Raw genomic sequence first — 21,618 nt, forward strand, 5'->3', positions numbered from 1 at the left:
GACAACCATGTACATCTATTGATAGACCCAAGGGGATAAAGTACGAATCAAGATGATACACTGTTGTTAATTCTCATAAAGATGTATTCATCAAACAAACAAGTGGTATTTTTCAAATATGAGTTAATACTATAACGATCGAACCACGTATATTTTATATGAATTTAGATTAAAGAATAAAACTAACTCATTCATAATCGAATAACATGTTAACTATTCCACGTGAATCTAATTTGTTTAAATATACTGATGATGATTATTATCATAATCCTCATAGTAACTCTTTAATTAATTTCAATACTAATCATCAACAACATGTTATACAACATCAGAATAGTCAATCAACTCATACTTTTCTAAATGATCAACCAGATATTGAACACAAATCCATTGAAGTGATTGAACATGAATATTTAAATAAAAATATCATCACTAATACAACAATTAATAAACTAAATGTTTCTGAAGATAGTCGAAATTGTTTAACTCCAATAGTATCTACCATAACATTAACTAATTTAGATCAAAATCATCAACATCATTCTGATCTTCAATCAAATCAGTCAGTAATTAAAGATATTTCCTCTATTATTACTTCATCATCTTTAGATATATCAGGATCGAATTCCACTTCATTATCATCATCATACATTGATTATAGACCATCTAATAGTAATATTAATGAAAGACTTTTTCATACAAGTGAATTCTCAAACAATATTCATAATAATAATAATAGATATCCATTGTATAATTTACCATTTTCAATGGAATATTGTTCCAATAAACTTATTCAACAAAATGATGAATGGAATAGAATTTTTACTTCAGAGAAAATGTTACAGAATACCACTACTATAAATGAATGTTCAAAAGTTAAACAATCAAATGATGGTAAGTAGTTAATGTTTAATATTAGCAATTTGGAAGACTCTCCCGGTCTCCTACATTGTACGAGTATTCCATGTACCTAAATAAATGGTTGCTTTGGTTGTTAGAAGGGGCATCGGCCTCGTGAATTCCGAAGGAGCTCAGCTTTCATCATGAGGCGTCATAACTCTTCTAAATGAAGACCTTCTGATTCCCAGGGCGGAGTTTAAGTGGTTTGAACAATTTTTTCTGGTTAGCGTTTTTTAGCGAGTTAGTTTTCTACGGGATGGGGTCGCTAAGCCCATGCCCAACCCTCCTCCTTTATCCGGGCTTGGGACCGGCAGTAGCCCCTGGAGCGACTCCAGGCAGAGTTAATGTTTAATATTACTATAATTTAAAACATCTTACAATCAATTGAACGGAATTAATTAAATGGATGAATAAATTAGTTTCTATGGATTTTGAATTAACATTATCATTTTATGTAACTGATCTCTCATTACTGAATCATAAGAGTTAATATCATCGAAGATAATACTGTTTAAATAACACTAACATAGTAATCTAAGTTATTGTCTACAATTCATTAACAATATCTTCTTTATGTTATTAAATATTAGTTATTAACATTAATAGATAGTTGAATCTAGTCAGGAGAAAACCGTAAGGCTATATCTTCTAATTAATACTGTCATTAATCAGTGGTAAGGTGTATTTGTAATCTTCAAGAAACTACTGTTCCTCAAGGATCTATATCATTTAATATCATATTTAGATAACCTAAACATTGAACCATTTGGCCTTTTCCTTAATTCTATTCCAGGGAAGTTAAATCAACCTCATAATTACAGTGACTAGCATACTGTCTAGATCAAGAGATTAGACCTTATTGTCTTAATTCATTAAATATAGAACGTAACTTATGACATGACGTAATGCATGATTCTTTTCATATCTATAAATTGAATTAGTCAAGGAAAATTTTGGGTGTTTAAGCTGGATAACATAAAATTATAGATAGTCAATCATATGTATTCTCAATACGATAGAAATATTTCGGTAAATAACATCACAGTATAAAACGAACAGTTTTGTGTATCTTTGGTGAATTTGAATCGATAAAGAAATGGAAGAAATGGAAACACCAAACTCTGTCCTGAACAATCCTTTCTAGTTCTTTCCAGTTTTTATTTATCCTTTTCATATCTGTTTCTAATTCTCGACGCAGTGTGTTCTTTGGCCTCCCTCCTTTCCGTTCCCCTTCAGGATTCTAAGTTAGGGCTTGCCTCGTTATACAGTTTTTTGATTTCCTCAATGTATGTCCTATCCACTTCCAATGTCTTTTCTTAATTTCTTCTTTATTTGGAAGTTGGTTTGTCTTCTTCCACAGAAGACTGTCACTGATGATATCAAGCCAACGGACATTGAGTATCTTGTGCAGATAGCTATTTATAAATACTTGTGTTACTGTCAAATTAACTGATAATTTCACACATTTGTGCAATAAAATAAATTAATCTTTCCATTTTAAAGTTTCTCATTAGTTTGAGGAAGTAGATTAACAGAGTAAGAAACATAAGATGGGCATATTTTAATGAATAAAGTAAAACAGTGAAATATGAAAATTGACGTTTATGTTGAGATATTTATGTATGGATAATCTAACAATCTAAGTAAGCCAAATGGAATCATTAATCATAATTATCATACTAATAATATTCGCATTTAATAATCTTCTTCAAAAACCTAAATTCAATGAACATTTATCTTCTCTTATTTTACAACTCATCAGTAGATAACTTCTATTTTACAGAACTCCACTGGAAGTAAGGACTAGTTTCTCTTTTATGAACAGATGCTTAGCTTAATGAGTCTTTCACTTAAACTTATCATCTTGTAACTAGTTAAATAATATAAAATGTTGGAAAATGACAAGAAATGTTATTAGATAGACAATAGATTCAAGATATGGAAGGTTGTTACAGTTTATTAGTTCTATTTTCAACACAATCTTAACACAATAACATTAATAAGTCATTTTATTGGAAAGTATGAGGGATTTCAGAATACTTTACAATTTCTAATACGATCTATTGTTCAGTTGGTAATATTTGCCTCTGTTTTATGAAACTATACAACTCTTTAGTTAGATTGTAATGACCTCATTCTGCTATTTTCTATTTTTTTTTCTTTTTCTCGCTTCCTCATAACAGTATTAACCACAATAAATTCCGTATATGATGATCAAACACTTTATAGACAATCTTCATTAATAAATCATCAACCCCATGTTCAATGTATCAATGATTATCAGAATTCAGTGTCAAAAACAAATGAGTTTAACACAAGGTATTCAAATTCAGATCAACAAAATAACTCTTATATTAATTACTATCTCCACAATCAGAATAATGATATTATTGATCATAATAATAATAATAATAATAATAATAATAATAATAATAATAATAATGGTAATAATAATAACAATGAGTTGGATAAGAAAGAAGTACAAATCATGAGGAATAAAAAATCCGATTTCATTTTAATACGTCAGCGTAATCGACGTAAACCGCGTATTTTATTTTCACAAACACAAATTTACGAATTAGAACGTCGATTTAAACAACAACGTTATTTATCCGCTCAAGAACGTGAACAAATGGCAAATAATTTGAAAATGTCAGCACAACAAGTAAGATTTGTTTTAGTTCTTTTAGTATTTTCTTACTTATTCACTTGATTATTTTCTGCCTTTTTTTTATAGTTAGAACCCAGAACTTATTTAACTAGTCGCTTTCTTAGTTTTCATCACAAAGTAAACTTAGTTTGATAACCATTTTCTTATCTAAATGAATAGCCATGTTTTCTTATGTAAAAATGAAAATTTAATATTCTAGAATAGATCAGGACTCAGTAGCTAAGTGGATAACGCGATAGCATTTGAAGTGGATGGTACTGGGTTACAGTCCTGGAGTCAAAATCAACTCTGGGATGCAGGTACATCCAGCTGATGAGTCCTAAATAGGAAGAAACGTGCGTCTTGAATTCCACTGTTAGACACTATCCATCTTTCCTTAAAAAGCTTGTGACTTAACATGATATTGAAGCAATTCACACAGGATGCACATATGCCAGCAAGAGACTGGTCAGTTGCAGTCCTGAACAACAACGGGAAGATACAAGCAAACAACACCAAGTGAATTTAGAATATGATCATCTTTTTTTTCCAATCAACTCATAAATAGTTTCAATAAATTTCTTATTTTCTTCGGAAAAAAATGAAACAAATTCTCAGCTTAAATCACACATATCCAAAGCATTTTATGTAGGATAACTTTTTGACATTATTAGACGTCCCGTGAAGAGTGGGATGGAAATGGTCACTTGAGAGTCAAATAATGCAATATCAGTTTCCAGGTTTGAACCTTCTGATGCATTTAATATGACCCGGGAAATTATTCACAATTACAAAACTGTATCACATGATGTTGAATACATGTTCTGTGTATTTAGCCAATGAGTTATGCGTTAAAAAAATGTGACAAAATCCAAGTAGATTTATTCTCAAAGCCTTAACTTCTAGTTGAAATAATACAGAAAGCGTAAGAAGTTGTAAAACCATCGATCTGTTAGCAAAGCCTTAATAAAAACAGTTTTTAAAATCATACTTAATCGCATAAACTGATTAAAATAATTAACGAATGTCATTTAGGGAACTCCGCTTGGAACATTTTTAGGGTTATTGTCAGCCTCAAGCCTGAGGAAAGAAGTAGGGTTGTGCATGGGGTTAGCATCTCCATCCCGTTAAAAATGGCATTACTAAAAAACGCTAACCATCACTTAGAAAATTTTAATACAAGTTCCAAATCGATGGAAACTTATAATCTAGGGCTAAAATAATTCAGAATGATGAATGATCACGAGATAAAGAGGATCCTGTAAAATTTCAGAGATATTTACCTAGTTGATATAAGAAACTGTGATATTGGGAAGTACAGTACTTTCATAGATTGGTTTTACTAATTTTTTTCCATATAAAAACAATATTTCTGTTAACGGATCTAGCTGGTTGAAGCCAATCATGATCAGTAGTCACTAAGATGTGACATGTCTCCAAATCGGTCAGTGGTTCAGATGGATTCAATCTTTATCTCCCTTTACATCTTGAGTTCAAATGTTTCTTCATAATATGTCTTTCCATTCTTTCTTCTTGAACAGTGTTTTCAGTAGTTAGTTTTTCTATCATTATTACTACATTTATTTTGATTTCTCTACTACTCACCATGTTCATTTCATCTCTCTACACTTATATAGTATGACAATTTGAGTCTGAGTTTTAATTTCAGGACCTACATCGATCATTATAAACAAATGCTCTTTTCATGCAAATAATAGATTATAGAAGTAAAGACACGTCAAATCAATTACGACTGTGTGTCCCTTCAATCATTCATGAACTAAATATGAACCTGTCGTGTTTTTTTCCTTTAAATGTAACCCATAAGAAGTGTTTTATATTTAATGGTTAATTATTAAACCTATGTATATATGTTTTGTAGTATGAAAGAACTTGTTATGCGGATGTAAGATGGTGGTTGGAGGTAGCCGGGATTCAATCTGACAGGGAGAATCATTCCTCTCAAGATTACGTGCACACCTCGTTGACGAGTGCCAAACAACACGAGACTTAAGTCTAGGGTTTCTTGTTGACTACCTCTAAACACCACCTCACATCTAAAAACAGTGCACGTGATATCAAGTCACCTAGACTATTAGCCACATTGTAACACGATCGATAGAGTTCGATTAGTACTAAGAAGGACTGGACATACATGACAGTAGTCACCAGTCAGTAATCAATCAATAGTTGTATGAATATTTTTGTGCATCAATATGCTGTATTTCTTGATCATCTCTCACAGAGATCAGAATTTAGTACACATTAACTGCTGATGTAGATTGTTTGTTGTGGTTTTATTGCTTTTAGACAGTAAATTTCAGCTATGTTGGAAATGAAACAAGTATCACAGAGAGCAGTAGATATTCATTATGCTTTATTCGGAAGTGTCTCAAGTTATCGATTTGAACCGCTGGATTTTTCTTCACTTTCCAAATATATCTTAAAACTTAAGCTTGATCAAAATCAGGTTCAATATCATATGATTTTGTGGACAAGCACAATTGAAGAATCCTAGGCCGAGATAATAATAAAAAAACAGTTGCTTTTCAATCATTTTTCAGTCCAATGTCAATCATTCATGAAAGCCAACTTGAAGTTGATCAATCATTATAACTTTCTTACATTCAACACTTTTTTAATAAAACAATTTCTGAATATACTAACTACTGATGAAGATTATAAATGTATTCTTTATTGACATTTATCAGTCATGACCCATTAGAAATAGTTGATGATCAACATATTTCAAAAATTGCATCATAACAGTAATACAAACGATAATAACAGTTGTTTTGTATGTGATCACTTTTTTCATTTAAGTATAAAAAGACATTGAATATTTCTCTTTCCTTAGCACTTGACCTAATAATTGAACCTTAATGTAAGTAGTGTGATTGATCATGCTGTTTGTGTGTATGTATGTGTGTGTGTGTGTGTAAATGACCCTAGACACATAGGTTTATAATTAAGGTTTTTATATTACACAGTCTATTTCTGTGCAATCCGGCTTAGTTATTTTTATGTCTATACAATTCTTGTTGATCCAGTTCTTTGTTGACCCAGTTCATTATTTGCGATTATAATAGTAAAATTGTTTTCAGTTTATTAATTCATACATTTATTATTTAATTAAAAGACATTAAATGGTAAAACGAATTATACATAATAGGTCTCTATCCCCCCCCCTCTATTGTACAATTTTCACTAATATTAATATGATTAAGGCAATACATACTACATACATACATACATACTACACACACACACGTAGTTGAATATTCAGATGAAGTGTGCTTTTGTGGAACAAAATAAATTAAAGGAAGTATAATACAAGTTGATCATGTCACAACGATTAAAACAGCTGCTGCATTAAAATGATTCTGTTAAAAAGAAACTTGTTCTAATGACGTAATTAAGTAATTTTATGCACAAAATATATATATGTCCATGTCATTAAAAATGCAAACTTGTCATGTAATGTAATGTCTTGTAAATGTAATCGAGGATTCAACGATTCATTTAGTGTTCTATTCAAACATTCAATTTTTTTCTTTTTTAAAAATGAGTTCCAATGAAATTTTCATGATGATAATTTATTGACTAAATTAAAATGGTCTACAATTTATTACTTTTCTACAAAATAGCCTGATAAATTAGCTTGTATCATGATAGATTCATTGAAAGGTATTCTGTGAATAGATCTAAATACAAAATAATGTCTGACCGTTTTATAGTAGTAAACACAATACAGCAGTTATAGTCGCTATAAGATAATAAATGTTGATTTAATCCTTTAATTTGTCACTAAGTTGATTATATCCGCAAAATTTCTAATCAGAGAGGGGTTTTGTGAATATTATAACATTTTAATAGTTGAATTCATGAGTCAGTTGAATCTAGACCACCATAGAAAACCTAGAAGCACTGAACGTCCTAGTATGGGACTCCTCAATAGTGTGCATGATGGACGGTGGTGCGATTTCTTGGATCGATTAAAGTTAGACATTAATACTGTTTGATGCCAGCTCAGTGGTCTAGTGGTTAAGCGCTCGCGCACGAGAATGACAGGTCCAGGGTTCGAACGTCACGAGGCAGGAACGCGCATGCTGAAGAGTCCCATGCTAGGACGAAACGGCCGTCCAGTGCTTTCAAGTTTTCCATGATGGTCTAGCCTCAATCGACTCATGAATTCAACTATTACAATGTTTAATGTTCACTGAGTATATTGTATACAAAGAGGGAATGTTATGAATTATAGAATTGTAGTGAACAGAACACGGGTGGGACAATCGAATGTATTTAACACAAAATTACAGGACTTGTTAATAAAATCTAACAATCCTAAAGTAAATGCTTAATTTGCAAAATGTCCATCAATTGTCTCAAAATGACTCAGACTTCATTGTTCTTGCATTTTCATACAAATCGCATTCTGTTTCCATTCTTTACTGTTTGGTCCTCTTGTCTCTTTGTTGTCAGACCTTCTGTTCATATACTACTTATGTCGATATAAGTAGCACACACCACAGTATGACTTACACTAAACTGTTCGCTTCAAGCTCTCGATTTCATCCTATATATCAGGTTATACTATATTGGATATTTCCAGAAAACCCTAATTGTTTCACTGATATTCAATCATGATTTATTCTAAAGTTATTTGATATAAAAATAGATGTAAATTATGTTAGAAATACAAACTACAAAAATCAGTTTCATAATGTGAACATTTACATCTACAACTGTGTTCTTTTTTTCTTGTTTTGTTTGTTACTCTGTAATCCATCATGCATACTTTGATCAAACTGAATGTTAGAATTTCTAAAATACATTACTCTATATGGTTGAGTTTGAAAAAAAAAAGATCAATTAATAGTAAAAAAAATGGTTAGTTTATACTCATATGAATGATTGAATACAGATTTGAACACTTTGAAAATGATTTTTGTCGGAGACTAAAGTCAATTAGTAAACTACTATACAAATATACCAATGGGTTGTGTTAAAATGTTGAAAGTAGTTGGTGTGTGGTGTGGGTTACTTATATCCACATAAGTAGTATATAACGGTAGTCAGGCATAGAATGTATTTCAGTAGAAGATCGATAAGGAAAGAATGGGAATGGGACGCAATTGGCATGAAAATGCATCAACAATGAAATCTGAGACAATGGACTGATATTTGCAAAAGGAACAGTGAAGTTTGAGACGATAGATTAATATTTTGCAAATTAACTATTTACTATATGGTTGTTAGATTTTAGTGGGATGCTCTGTCAAATATCTGCGTTCTTGTTCACTACCGGTGCGAAACCTTATCATTAGATTTTGTGTTAATTCACATTTGCTGATAAGGAATGTTGGCTGGATTAATAGGGAGTGATGTTTCCTAATGGATTCAATTCAGTTCATAGTGTGGGGCATTAATCTAAAGAGATTCTGGCTCAGTTAGGTTTCCTGGATAAATATTTTTATTTGAATGTTGGTTTTTTCTCACTTCAGTTGAATAATTTAAACACTAGTGGTTTAATGCATTCATGATTATTGACTTAAATTTTTGTTTTATTACTTAAAATTAATCCATAGATTGTACTTGTTAAGTGAGTATATTAAATCCATCCAATTAGTTAGATTTACTTCACTAGGCTATTTGTTAGATTGAATGAGGTTAACACATCAGTTTCTAAAAAGAGACTTAAATTTAACAGAAATCAAAGTGTCACAGAATATAATGGATTCTTTACTAGAAATTCCAATATCTTTATATTGACTTTTCTAAGCATATTCTGATCTTGATTTGTCTACAAATAATGAATACATTTTATTAGTTGATGGGGAATTAAACTGTCTGAATAGTTCATTAATAACATCTCATATAGTGAAACTAAGTGGCCTAAGTTCGAATGTGTTAGGGAACTACAGTTTCTTCAAGATTGGCTTACTGACGAATGTCAACTTGTACGAAACTTAAACCGAAGATTTCCTATTGAATACTACCCGAATACCTAATGGTATAAAATAATACATTAACATACATCATGTTTATTCTGAAAGTTTTTTGAATGATAAACTATCTTCATTAATAAAAACTTTACACATGCGTCAAACCGTCATAGATCAAACATAAAACATTCTAATAAGCTACTCATATTTAAACTGTCGAGTTATCATCTACTGTTACACACCTTTTTTGTATACAATCAGCTATTCATTCTTGCATCATTATTATTGTCACTTTTAACAACATGAAAACTTGTCCTTTAACAATATACACTACTCTTGGAAAGATTGACCATGTAATTTAGGTTGGTCAATTTTCTTATTTGATTATAAACTTGATTGCAATAATATTTCACTTTAAATATTAGTGACTATAATTGTTCACATTTCTTATTTTACTTCATTGACAATACTATACATTGTCATTTACAAAACTATGGTTTAATTTAAGTACAACAACGATAGTATCAAGTTTTAATAAGTATGTATTATGGATATTACAAGTTTCACCCTGATCATGACTCTACAGACCGATACATTTAAATACAAGTGTTAATATTCACACTGAAGTTCATATCTAGTACTTTTCACTATAAACATTATTGTATTATTCTCTGAGTTATTGAGTTTAGATAGCTACTAAGTTACCCAATAAATATGAAGCTATATATATATATATATATATATATATAGAAAAGTTAGACTATTGAAGTCAGGCCATCATGGGAAACTTGGAAGCAATGGACAGCCGTTTCATCCTATTGTAAGACTCCTTAGCAGTATGCATCCACAATCCCTCCTCACGAGATACGAACCCAGGACCTATCAATCTCGCACTCGAGCGCCTAACCACTAGACCACTAAGCCGGCATCCAACGGTGTTAATGTCTAATCTCAACCAATCCCCGAAACTGAGCGACAAATCATCCACCATCGTCTTCAATGACATATTATCTCACAACAGACCCGGTTGAACTCCACTGGTTACTACTTCTCATTAGAACTCTAGTGCTTCCAGGTTTTCCATGGTAGTCTAACTTCAATTGACTCATGATCTCAGCCATTGAAATTAATATATAATCATTTATTCACTTATTATCTGATATATAATCATTATCTATACTCCAACTATACTAACAATTACTGATGAACATTGATAAAAAAGAACAATTGAAAGAACAATAATGACATATGATTGATTATTCATATACATACAGATAAACAAACAAATATGTACACATTTTAAGGGTAATATTAGTAGTCTAATTAACTTTACTCTGAACTGAACAAATAAAGATATTATTTTGATTTTATAGCAATGATTAGTATTGTTGTCAATGTAGTTGTTGTCTTTATTATTCCATGCACAAAGTACAATATCCATCATATTAATTTATTGTTACTTTATTCTCATGTGTTGTTTATCATTAGAACTGATAATAACTAACCTGATCAAACGGCTCATAAGTGTGTACTTTTAAAGTTGTTTTTTTTGTAGGAAGAAAGAAAATGATTATTTGAAGGTTATTATGAATAAAAATAATGTAGGGAATCACTGTTTAAAAAAAAGCATAGAAAGGAAACACTGAATATCTGTTTTTGTTCCAGTTTAAAGTCACATAAATAATGTACACTATGATTATGTCCATGATCGTCAAGGCCACTTGACTAGCATGACACCAATTATCCTTAAATTTGAATGTAGTACAATTTTCATCTAATATTATACATTACGTAATAAGAATACTTTAATACAAATAAGAATCATAATTTATGATTGATAGTTTATTCCACTGAACAGCACTATGGAAGTTTCTTCGATACTACGGAGTGCCTCAGAAGATAGTCAACATCATACGGAATTCCTATAATGGATTAAACTGCAAAATCGTGCATTGAGGACAATTGACAGACTCGTTCGAGGTAAAGACCGGTGTCAGGCAAGGTTGCTTACTCTCATCCTTTCTCTTTCTCCTGGTGATCAACTGAATCATGAAGACTTCAACATATGGAGGGAAACGTGGGATACAGTGGACATCTAGGATGCAGCAGGACGATCTAGACTTCGCAGACGATCCCAAACGCAACAGCAAATGCAGAAGACGATCAGTGTAGCAGCAGCCTCAGCAGCAGTAGGTCTCAATATACACAAAGGGAAAGCAAGAGTCTCCGATACGACACAGAATGCACCAATCCATTCACAATTGACGGGGAAGATTTGGAAGATGTAAAAACATTTACATATCTGGGCAGCATCATTGATGAACAAGGTGGATCTGATGCAGATGTGAAGGTGCGGATTGGCAAAGCAAGAGCAGCATATTTACAACTGAGAAACATCTGGAACTCAAAGCAACTGTCAACCAACACCAAGGTCACAATTTTCGATACAAATGTCAAGACAGTTCTACTGTATGGGGCAGAAACCTGGAGAACCACGAAAACCATCATCCAGAAGATACAGGTGTTTATTAACAGTTGTCTACGCAAAATACTTTGAATCTGTTGGCCAGACACCATTAGCAACAACCAACTGTGGGAAAGAACAAACCAAATCCTAGAGGAGCAAGAAATCAGGGAGAAGCGCTGGAAGTGGATAGGACACACATTGAGGAAAGCACCCAACTGCGTCACAAGACAAGCCCTCACATGGAATCAAGGCCAAAGGAAAAGAGGAAGACCAAAGAACACATTACGCCGGGAAATGGAGACAGATATGAGGAAAATGAACCAGAATTGGATGGAACTAGAAAAGAAGGCCCAGGACAGAGTGGGTTGGAGAATGCTGGTCAGCGGCCTATGCTCCATTGGGAGTAACAGGCGTAAGTAAGTAAGTAAGTAAGTAAGTCTATTCCACTAAGAAGTTTTGAAATGTCATTATCGTCATTCATCTTTCAGTTAATCAACTAGTCTATGTAAATGAAAATTCGACATATGAATTGGCAACTATCAAGAACTAATTTTCATTTGAGGATGATTCTTGATATGAATCAAATATTACACATTATGAAGTAATTTTTCTGAAATCTACTACTTATTAGCTTCAATTTAATACAGTAAACAAAGACAAACTCATAGACTATTCTTTTAATTCATACTTCGATAGTATAAAGTTTAAGGAATATCATCGTTCAGCTCTTGCAAGTTTTCACTGGTTGTCTAAGAGAGATCGGTTTATGATTTCAATCAAACTCAATAGTTCACTCAACTCCAATATTGAAAATTATATAATCTTACCAGTTAGATTAAACTAAAGTAGAAGAAATAATATTCAAAACTATATTCTTGTGATTTTGGAAATTGAATATTGTTCCGAAAGATTTCACTGTATCAAACAATTTACTACTGGATAATTTACACAAACCAATAAAGATCTATCCATAAAAGGTGATTAATTCATCTGGTAAACTATCAATACTAGATAATAAATACAAAATGTATTTATCTAACACAATTGTTCCTTACTCCTCCACCCCACATGCATTCCGAAATGAAGAACAATAAAACTTTGTTATCTTTTAATTTCCGTGTGATAAAATAGTTTTGTTTTTTGTCTTAGTTATAGACATTCAGTAAATGTTTAAATCATGTTTCACTCTATTTATTATGCTTGATGAATTTTTTTCTTTTTTTTTCTCAATTTTCCTAACGGAAAATTTATACGGTTAAATTAGCACATTAACAAATTCAATTGTTATAAACTTGATTTACTTATTCTCTTTCTCTTAAACTCTCTCCCTTCATCTCTCCCTCCCTCCCTTCCTTCCCCCTCCTCTCTCTCTCTCTCTCTTCTGTCCCATTTACTTTTTCATCCTCCCAGTACATATACAAATACAAAACATAAACATACATTTCAACATTACTTTGAAGCCAATTGTTGTTTTCAAATTTTTTGTATCATAGAAATGATCCATTGTTTCATAACAATTGTCTTTTTATACGCATCAACAATTAAAGCAAAATAATCTAAGTAATCAAAACATCTGTTTATTTTATGATCAAATTATATACGGATATTTATTTATATAGACATGTCTAGATGTTGTTGTTTACAAATCAGAGATTACTTTCAGTATAACATTACATGTATATATGTATATCTGAAATAACCTAAGAAGCCTTAATTGAATTCTTCATTCAAACGTGAAATATGGTGTAAATCATTGATGTAATTTTATGCATTAAAGTTACTTCGATAATATAAATTACAAATAGAAAAATGGATAAGTGGTGTCAGTGTCATTGTGAAACAATTGTGATCTTACATTAGAATTAAATAAAATGAAATGATGATTCGAAAATTCAATTATCAGTAAACTTTAGATATTGATTCAAAGTATTAACTAAAAGAATGAAAAGTATGCTAACTTATAATGATTCAGATAAAGTTGAATTTCCAACATTTCAATTCATTCTAGTTGTCAAAAATAAGATTATCCTTCGATAATGTGAAACCTGCCCCCAAATGCCCTGGTACGACCGAGAGTGGGGGGAGTCCGCTCTCCCTCTCGAAATGCTCTCACACGGCCACGCGTATATAGCCTCTGTCAGGGAAGTCCTACACACTGCCTTCTCGTGGCGGGGGTGTTGTTTACAAAAATGAGAGGACGAAAAGCGAATGTCCGGAGCTTTAACCGGATCCCAAATAACTGGTACACATGGGCTCCAGTATCCTGAAGGAACAAATGGCGTACGAACCAATCGTTAGTCACCGGCTACCATGGGACTGCATCTCCTTACGATGCTCTACTGCCTCGTGGATCAAACCTTCAGGTCGAAGGCTCCGGGTTTGGCCCCCTAAGAAAACCAACTGCTTCGGTTTTGGGCACCCGGGCAGTATCACAGCCCTCACACATATCAAATGAGATTTGTGTGGCGCATATGCATTTGATGCATCTGTGTGCCAATATCTATGTGTTAAAATAAAATAATAAAATAAATAATGTGAAATCTACATTAATTGAATAGGAATTCATTTAGTGTTTGTATATTCCTTAGTGCTGTTTGAATTATAACTTGCGCACAAGTATAACCTTTCGAATGTTGAACCACTAAGACTAGTGGTCATATCTTAGTTCTACAGGAAGCTGGTCGCTGACTGAATAACACAGTGGTAATATCTATGGGAGTGGAATTGGGTGACGGAGGTTCGAATCTCTCAAACAGCATTACTCCAATCATGACTGTAACCTCGTCCTACTAACTACTAATAATTGGTACAAAATTTAGATACTGGGTTTCCTACCGACTATTTCAAACCGTTTATTATTGGAAATTTTCACAAAATCGTCAGATTTAAACAATTAAGAAATGCAGTCCTAGCTGAATATTTCAGTTCAAGATTTAAATTTTGTCTAATATCTAATTCGTTGGGTTACTCCGAAAAATTGGATCATATACCAGTCATTTCAATATCTGCTTAATTTTGCTTTGCTTGATTGATAAAATTTCACAGGAAAACTAGTGTAGTACAAAGCAAAAAACATTTATATCTTGTTCACTTACAGTTAAGGTAAAAATTCCAAATAATAACAATAATTAGCCTTATTATGAAAAATCACCAACTATGTGTGCACTAAACTTTCTACCACACTCGTTGGATGAAAACTGCACGTACTGTGGTATGTGATATTGATGTAGACATATATAAGCAGTATGTATCATTAACGAGAACAGAGCGTAATTAGTGTGGTAACGAAGGAACAGTCAAGTCTGAGACAACTGATTGACATTTTGCAAATGGAGTATTTACTGTAGGCTCCTCAGATTTTACTGAGAGATTCTTTAATTTCGTATTCAAATACATTTGGTTGTCCTCTTTGGTGTTCTCGTTCACTACAGTACTACCTGTGTTTATACTCACTCACCTAAGCCTTTTACCCTTTATCGCGCTTAGGCCGCCGACACGGATTCTCCAACTAGCTTTTTACTAAGCATTCATTTCGAAGTGCTCTTAAGTTCTATTCATTCTTTTGATATTTGTCTTCGATTCCCAGCTCAGTGTGTTCTTTGGTCTGCTTTTCTTTTTGTCTTGAGGATTCCAAGCTAGAGCTTACTTTGTGCTGGAGTTGTAAAGCCATCTTAAGTTTGTAATTTAGTGTATATTATAATTAAACTATAGATTTTTAGCTCTTTCAAACTTTTGTCAATGTCAATGCATATTCTCTTTGTAATAAAATGCTACTAACTGCATGGCACGACTGAAAATTAGGTAGTACTGAATAGGTAGTTAACTACTTTATAACAGTGTTCAATAATGAACCTATATGGGATCAAATTTAAAAGTTCCATTTCTCCTTAACTTTTATTTGTTCCCTAGTTAATGACAACTTGTAATAAAAACTGCCCACAAACTATAGAAATCTATCTAATAAAGCATAACATCTGAATATTATAATTTTACTTGGCAACGAAAACTCAAGAATTTATAAATGTCAACTTTTTCCTGTGATCTCCCATTTCTCCTTATGATCTTAACATAGAAAATACATTGGCTGACATTGATTCTCCAAGATTTAATGGTACTTATTAATCGTTTTAACAATTAAAATAAACCATCGACCATGAAACAACAAGCTCTAATTTTATTGGAAACCGAAATTGTCTTTTATTGATGTGTATTAGTAAACGTGATAAATAAAATCTAGCTATTCATTTGAGCCATGCAAAATCAACTGCAATCACAGTCTATTATAATATTAAGTATTTAAGATACAGATAACAAATTACTGAATACTTAATATTAAGAAGAATTTGTAGTCAGTCAGTTATATGTGAAACAGTCCAACGGTATGTACTAAGTCATACATGTTCAAACTAAACAAGTTAGAAATTCAATCCTTTCATCTAATTGAAATGAAATGAAACTCATTTCTACATTTTATAAACATTGTTATAACTCTTTAAATCAAACTAAGCGGATGGCGGGTGCATAGAGATAAAATACAATGAAAATTACATGTTAGCTTTCTTTAATCCTTCAATGGCTACAAAGCCGGAAGGTTATTTATTCGATCTTTAGTTTACTCAATAAAAAGAATACTGTTGAGGAATCTTTTACCATAGAGAAAAAAACACCCACCCAGTGTCTTCTCATTTCCAGTAGGTGTTTAACTAAAATTATTAGGAATATAAGAACATTGTTAATCATCTGGGCTACCTGTTCCTGCCATCTAGATATTTCAACAAGTTATCTATTTTTGTTTGTTTTAATATATCATTATGTTTATTAATCGCACAACCTATTCTGCTGCGTTTCTGAAAAGTGTAAAACCTTTCGTTGTCAAAGTTACAAACAACTCAATAAGAGACAATGTGGTTGCTGGCAATATACAACGAAAAGAATGCACATTATTCAGATGTTCATTTACTGAACTGCTAACATCTAACTGGAGATCACTCAATATTTATCGCCAGGACCGACGAAGAAGAAAGAAACGGAAACTTGTTGAAATACTTTACGCTGAGAATTCTATATTGTACCAAAAATATAATATTGAATAAAGCTGATAATAATAATAAAATAATAAGAAAAAGCATTAAATAGTATATGTTTTATGATGATACAAACTAAGTACCATTCCATCTTCATTGTAGTACTAAGAAACACATTCTCTAATCATGTCTGTTTCCATTATCTGATTATTGTATGTTTAATGTGGAGATAAATCAAAACAACAATAAAGATAAAATAGATAAATAAACATTTGGAAATCATAATGTTTGTTTAAATGAATATTGAAATTGAGCAAATTACAAAAAAGAGGGAAAATAAAGTTGGAAATTTTATGGGTAAAAATAGTTTTTCTTTTTTGAAAATACACAGACGTATATCATAGAGATTAAGTTTTCCTTATTAATAATTATTATCTTAATAACTTACAACCCATTTTATAGTATACAATTTTTATATTTTTTAAAGTTTCATACAACTAAGAAGTTAACTGAATAATGTTATAAAACTTAATGGGTTGATGAATCGTACTTACTTACCCCTGTTACCCCTCGTTGAGGAGCATAGACCACCCACCAGAATTCTCCATCCAACCCTGTCCTGAGCAGTCCTATCCAGCTCTTTCCAGTTGTTATTCATCCTTCTCATGTCTATTTCTAATTCTCGACGCAGTGTGCTCTTTGGCCTTCCTCTTTTCCGCTTCCCTTCAGGATCCCAAGTTAGGGCTTGCCTCGTGATGTAGTTTGATGATTTGCGTAATGTATGTCCTGTCCATTTTCATCGTCTTTTCCTAATTTCTTCTTCAGCTGGAAGCTGATTTGTTCTCTCCCATTGAAGGCCGTTGCTGATGGTATCCGGCCAATGGATGTTGAGTATCTTGCGAAGACAGCTATTTATAAATACTTGTACCTTCTTGATGATGGTTGTAGTAGTTCTCGAAGTTCCAGCTCCATACAGTAGAACTATCATGACCTTCGTATTGACGATTCTGACTTTGACATTTGTTGTTGATGAATCGTAATGAATAAGAAATATCTACCCATGAAATTTAGATATGTGGTAAATGAAAAGTCTCTAATAATAAAAAAAAATCCATTTGATTAGAATGAAGTTGAATTGTACCTAACCTAATTATGATTATATGTTGCATTGTAATCAACAGGAAAGAGTGAACCAAGATAATATGTTCAAGAAGTTTGATTAACTTGAAGTTAATTCTAAATAACAGTTCAAATGATTTAAACTTTGTCTATCTTCTTTAATCTAAAAAAAACTAGAAGCTACCATCTACTTTCATATGATTAAGGCTACTGTCAGCGTAGAGTTGTTAGTTGGACAACATATGTGTTCAAGGTTTGTGTAGATTGTTACATATTATAATTTGCATGATGGATTAGCTTCAATTAAAGGATAACTGAAAAACAGGTAACATTAGGTAGCTATTGGCGAGACTATATTCTGTGGACGAACTAATCAGATATAAGATAACGAGTCTTGGATTTTGGCGCGAAGTCCATTCATCTATTTGGCTAAATAGCGTTCTGTCATTATAGCTGATGTTAGTTTGTGATGAAAACCCTAAATCTAATTCGTAAACTTAATCGTCAACTGTAAATCATAATTCTAATTTCTAACACAGGTTTATAACCTTTATTTAGTCCTAGTTATTAGATGAACACTCTCAAGGTCAGTGTAGCGTCGCCCAAAGGTCGTCCATAAATTATAGTCTCACCTAGCTATTTCATCCCAGTGTGAGAATTCTCAACATTATGCATCTATAACCTAATCAGGAATCGAAATCACATTGAGCGCTTAACATTTAAACCTTTGTGTTAACATTCTACAGTTTACATTTTTAATGTATATTTGCTGTGACCATTCGCTGTTTTTACCAGATTTTTAATCATATATCTCTATTAATCTTACATTCTGACAAATTGTCTTTTCTTTATTATTATTATTATTACACAGGTAAAAATCTGGTTTCAAAATCGTCGGTATAAGTTAAAAAGACAGGTCCAAGATAAAAATTTAGAAGAAGCTAGTGCATTACATCATCATTTACAAACTTATTCTATACCATTATTGCAACAGTCAACGGAATTATGTAACCATGCTACATCGATAACTAATTCGTCATTATATAATATTGTCAATCAGGTAGATGATGTTTATCATCAAATTCAAAATCGTACACGTTTTCCCGAATTGAATACGTATGAATGGGCAAATATATTTTCTAAAACATACAATAACAACACTACAACCTCTGTTACTACCACTGATATTACAAATAATAGTAGCAACAACATTTCTTATTCAATCGAGTCAGGATTTTCAAATCCATTGATTAATTCAGATAAGACATTTAGTTCTTTAACTAGTTTCAATGAAGAGAGATCTACTAAATATCCAAGTCAGTTCTTATCATTATCTAATTACTCAGATTCAAAATCATTGCCTCATCATTTCAATGAGAATACTGTTACAGATTTAAGCTTTCCAACTCATGAAACTAGATCAGCTTTACCGTCACTATTACCATTATCTAGAGTGCATCAATTTCATCTAGATTTTGACTTGACAAATGAATCTAGCTTTTTATCAACACATAATGAACAGAAATTCAATCATCCTAATACTTCATTATCTCAACTTGAATATACTCATGAACAGAATAACTCTGATGATAATAATGTTATGAGTCGATTTACAAATAATGTTGATGTCATTGATATTAATCGTAATAACAGTGTTAATAACAATAATTGCTCATATAATAATAATAATAATAATAATAATAATTCTACAGAAGTTCTAAACTCTAACTCTTCATTAAACAATGTAACTCCACAACTAGATTTATCAGTTTCCTTTTTGAATAATTTCAAAAATCAATCAAATCAATCTTTCAATAACTTTGTTCATTCTGATCTTTATGATAATTATTTTATGATGAAAAAACATTTACAATCCTTAACAACTTCTTCACAATTCACATCAACAATTACTACAATAACTACAGGATTTCCATTAATTTCATCAACAACATCTATCACTACTCAATCTTCAATAATCACAGATATACCAAATACAACAGAACCATATATGAAATTAGAACAATTAAATCATAATCATAATTGGCTGCCAAATCATTTATTATTTACATCAAATTTATCAAATCATTCTAATAATGAATTCATTAGATCAACAATGAATGATCATTCTGAATCGAATCATACTACTAATAATATATTACCATTATCAATATATAATGAAGAATTAAAAGATAATACATTTTCAAATTCTATAAATAAAATGAATTTACAATATCAAACTGTATTGAATGTAGCTAAAGCTGCATTTCAATATGAAAATTTAATTTTAAATACAAAACAACCGCTATTTACAAATCATACAATTTTAAATATAAATGAACAGAAAAACAATGAAGAAATGATTGATTATCATAAAAAACAAACTAATAACCACGACGACGACGACGACGAAGAAGAAGAAGAAGAAGATGATGATGAATGTATTGTTTATCATGAATACCAATAGGATTGTTGTTCTTCTTATTCATTAGATCATTTTATTCATTGATTCATTCATTGAAAATTGAATAAATCAGGGATAAATTTAAATGTTTAAAAAAAACAAACAATTAAAACAATCTAATAGTTTGAACAAGTCACATTCAAATCTTTTTCCACTTATTGGTGCTTTTGTTTTCCTACTATTAAAGTCATAATCAGAAAACAAGTTTACTTATATATATACATAGTTATCGATAATTACTATTGTTGATATTATTATTGTTATTAATAATTATTCTTTACATGGAATTTGTTTAATTTTTTAACTTTCCTTACATGCTACTACTATTAATACTACTACTACTACCAATACTACTACTAATACTACAATTAGTGATAGTACTCAATGTATACATTTATTTGCTGTTTTAACATTATTGAACTGGATCATTGACTATAATTAATGATATAAATTGAACATTGTCACCGATGGTAATTCATTGTTCCATACATTAAAAAAGACAACAACTGTGTTTGTTTAAATTATTATTAAACTAACAGGGTTGGCTAATTTAGTTTATTTTCTATAGTTATACTCCTTATCCTTATTACATTTAATCCTATTCGTTCTATTTCGATTATTACTTTTAATATTATAAGTAGTAGTGATTGTATCAATGATAATATTTGATGCAAAAAAGGTTTTATTATATTTTTTGTTTGGTAAAAGGAAAATGAGTAGTTTTGATCATTTAATCTATGAACTGGGTTTTTTTCTACTTTCAATGTTCAATTTTACTTATTAGTAAGAGAAATAGATTTTCGCCATTGTGTAAATCATTTCTACGTGCATATTATCACAAGAAAGCTAATATACTTGTAGCCTGAACAAATCACTTTTTTATTATGTAAGATAGCTAATATATGTGACAGTGTTGCGATTGATTATTTTCTTCTATTTCATTTCCGTAGTGTATTCTTTAAGTAGAGTAATGTAAGAAAGATCAAAGAATCGAATGATCTCTGATTTGTTTTTATATATAAATCGATGTTTAACTCACATGCTATACCTAT

At 31.2% G+C, this 21,618-nt stretch overlaps 1 protein-coding gene across 1 annotated transcript; it reads left to right on the plus strand.

Annotated features, from left to right (window-relative positions):
- Positions 1-206: 206 nt before the first annotated feature.
- WC2_9 (blue light receptor) lies at positions 207-21,198 on the plus strand (the record flags this gene model as incomplete). Its single annotated transcript, XM_035730255.2, has 3 exons — positions 207-894; positions 3,084-3,565; positions 18,977-21,198. The coding sequence occupies 3 exons, from the start codon at positions 207-209 to the stop codon at positions 20,567-20,569; spliced, it is 2,763 nt and encodes a 920-aa protein (XP_035586746.2). The 3' UTR covers positions 20,570-21,198.
- Between the last annotated feature and the right edge of the window lie 420 nt (positions 21,199-21,618).

Source organism: Schistosoma haematobium, chromosome 3 (assembly GCF_000699445.3).
Source record: "Schistosoma haematobium chromosome 3, whole genome shotgun sequence".
In the NCBI taxonomy this organism is placed as follows: Eukaryota; Metazoa; Platyhelminthes; class Trematoda; order Strigeidida; family Schistosomatidae; genus Schistosoma; species Schistosoma haematobium.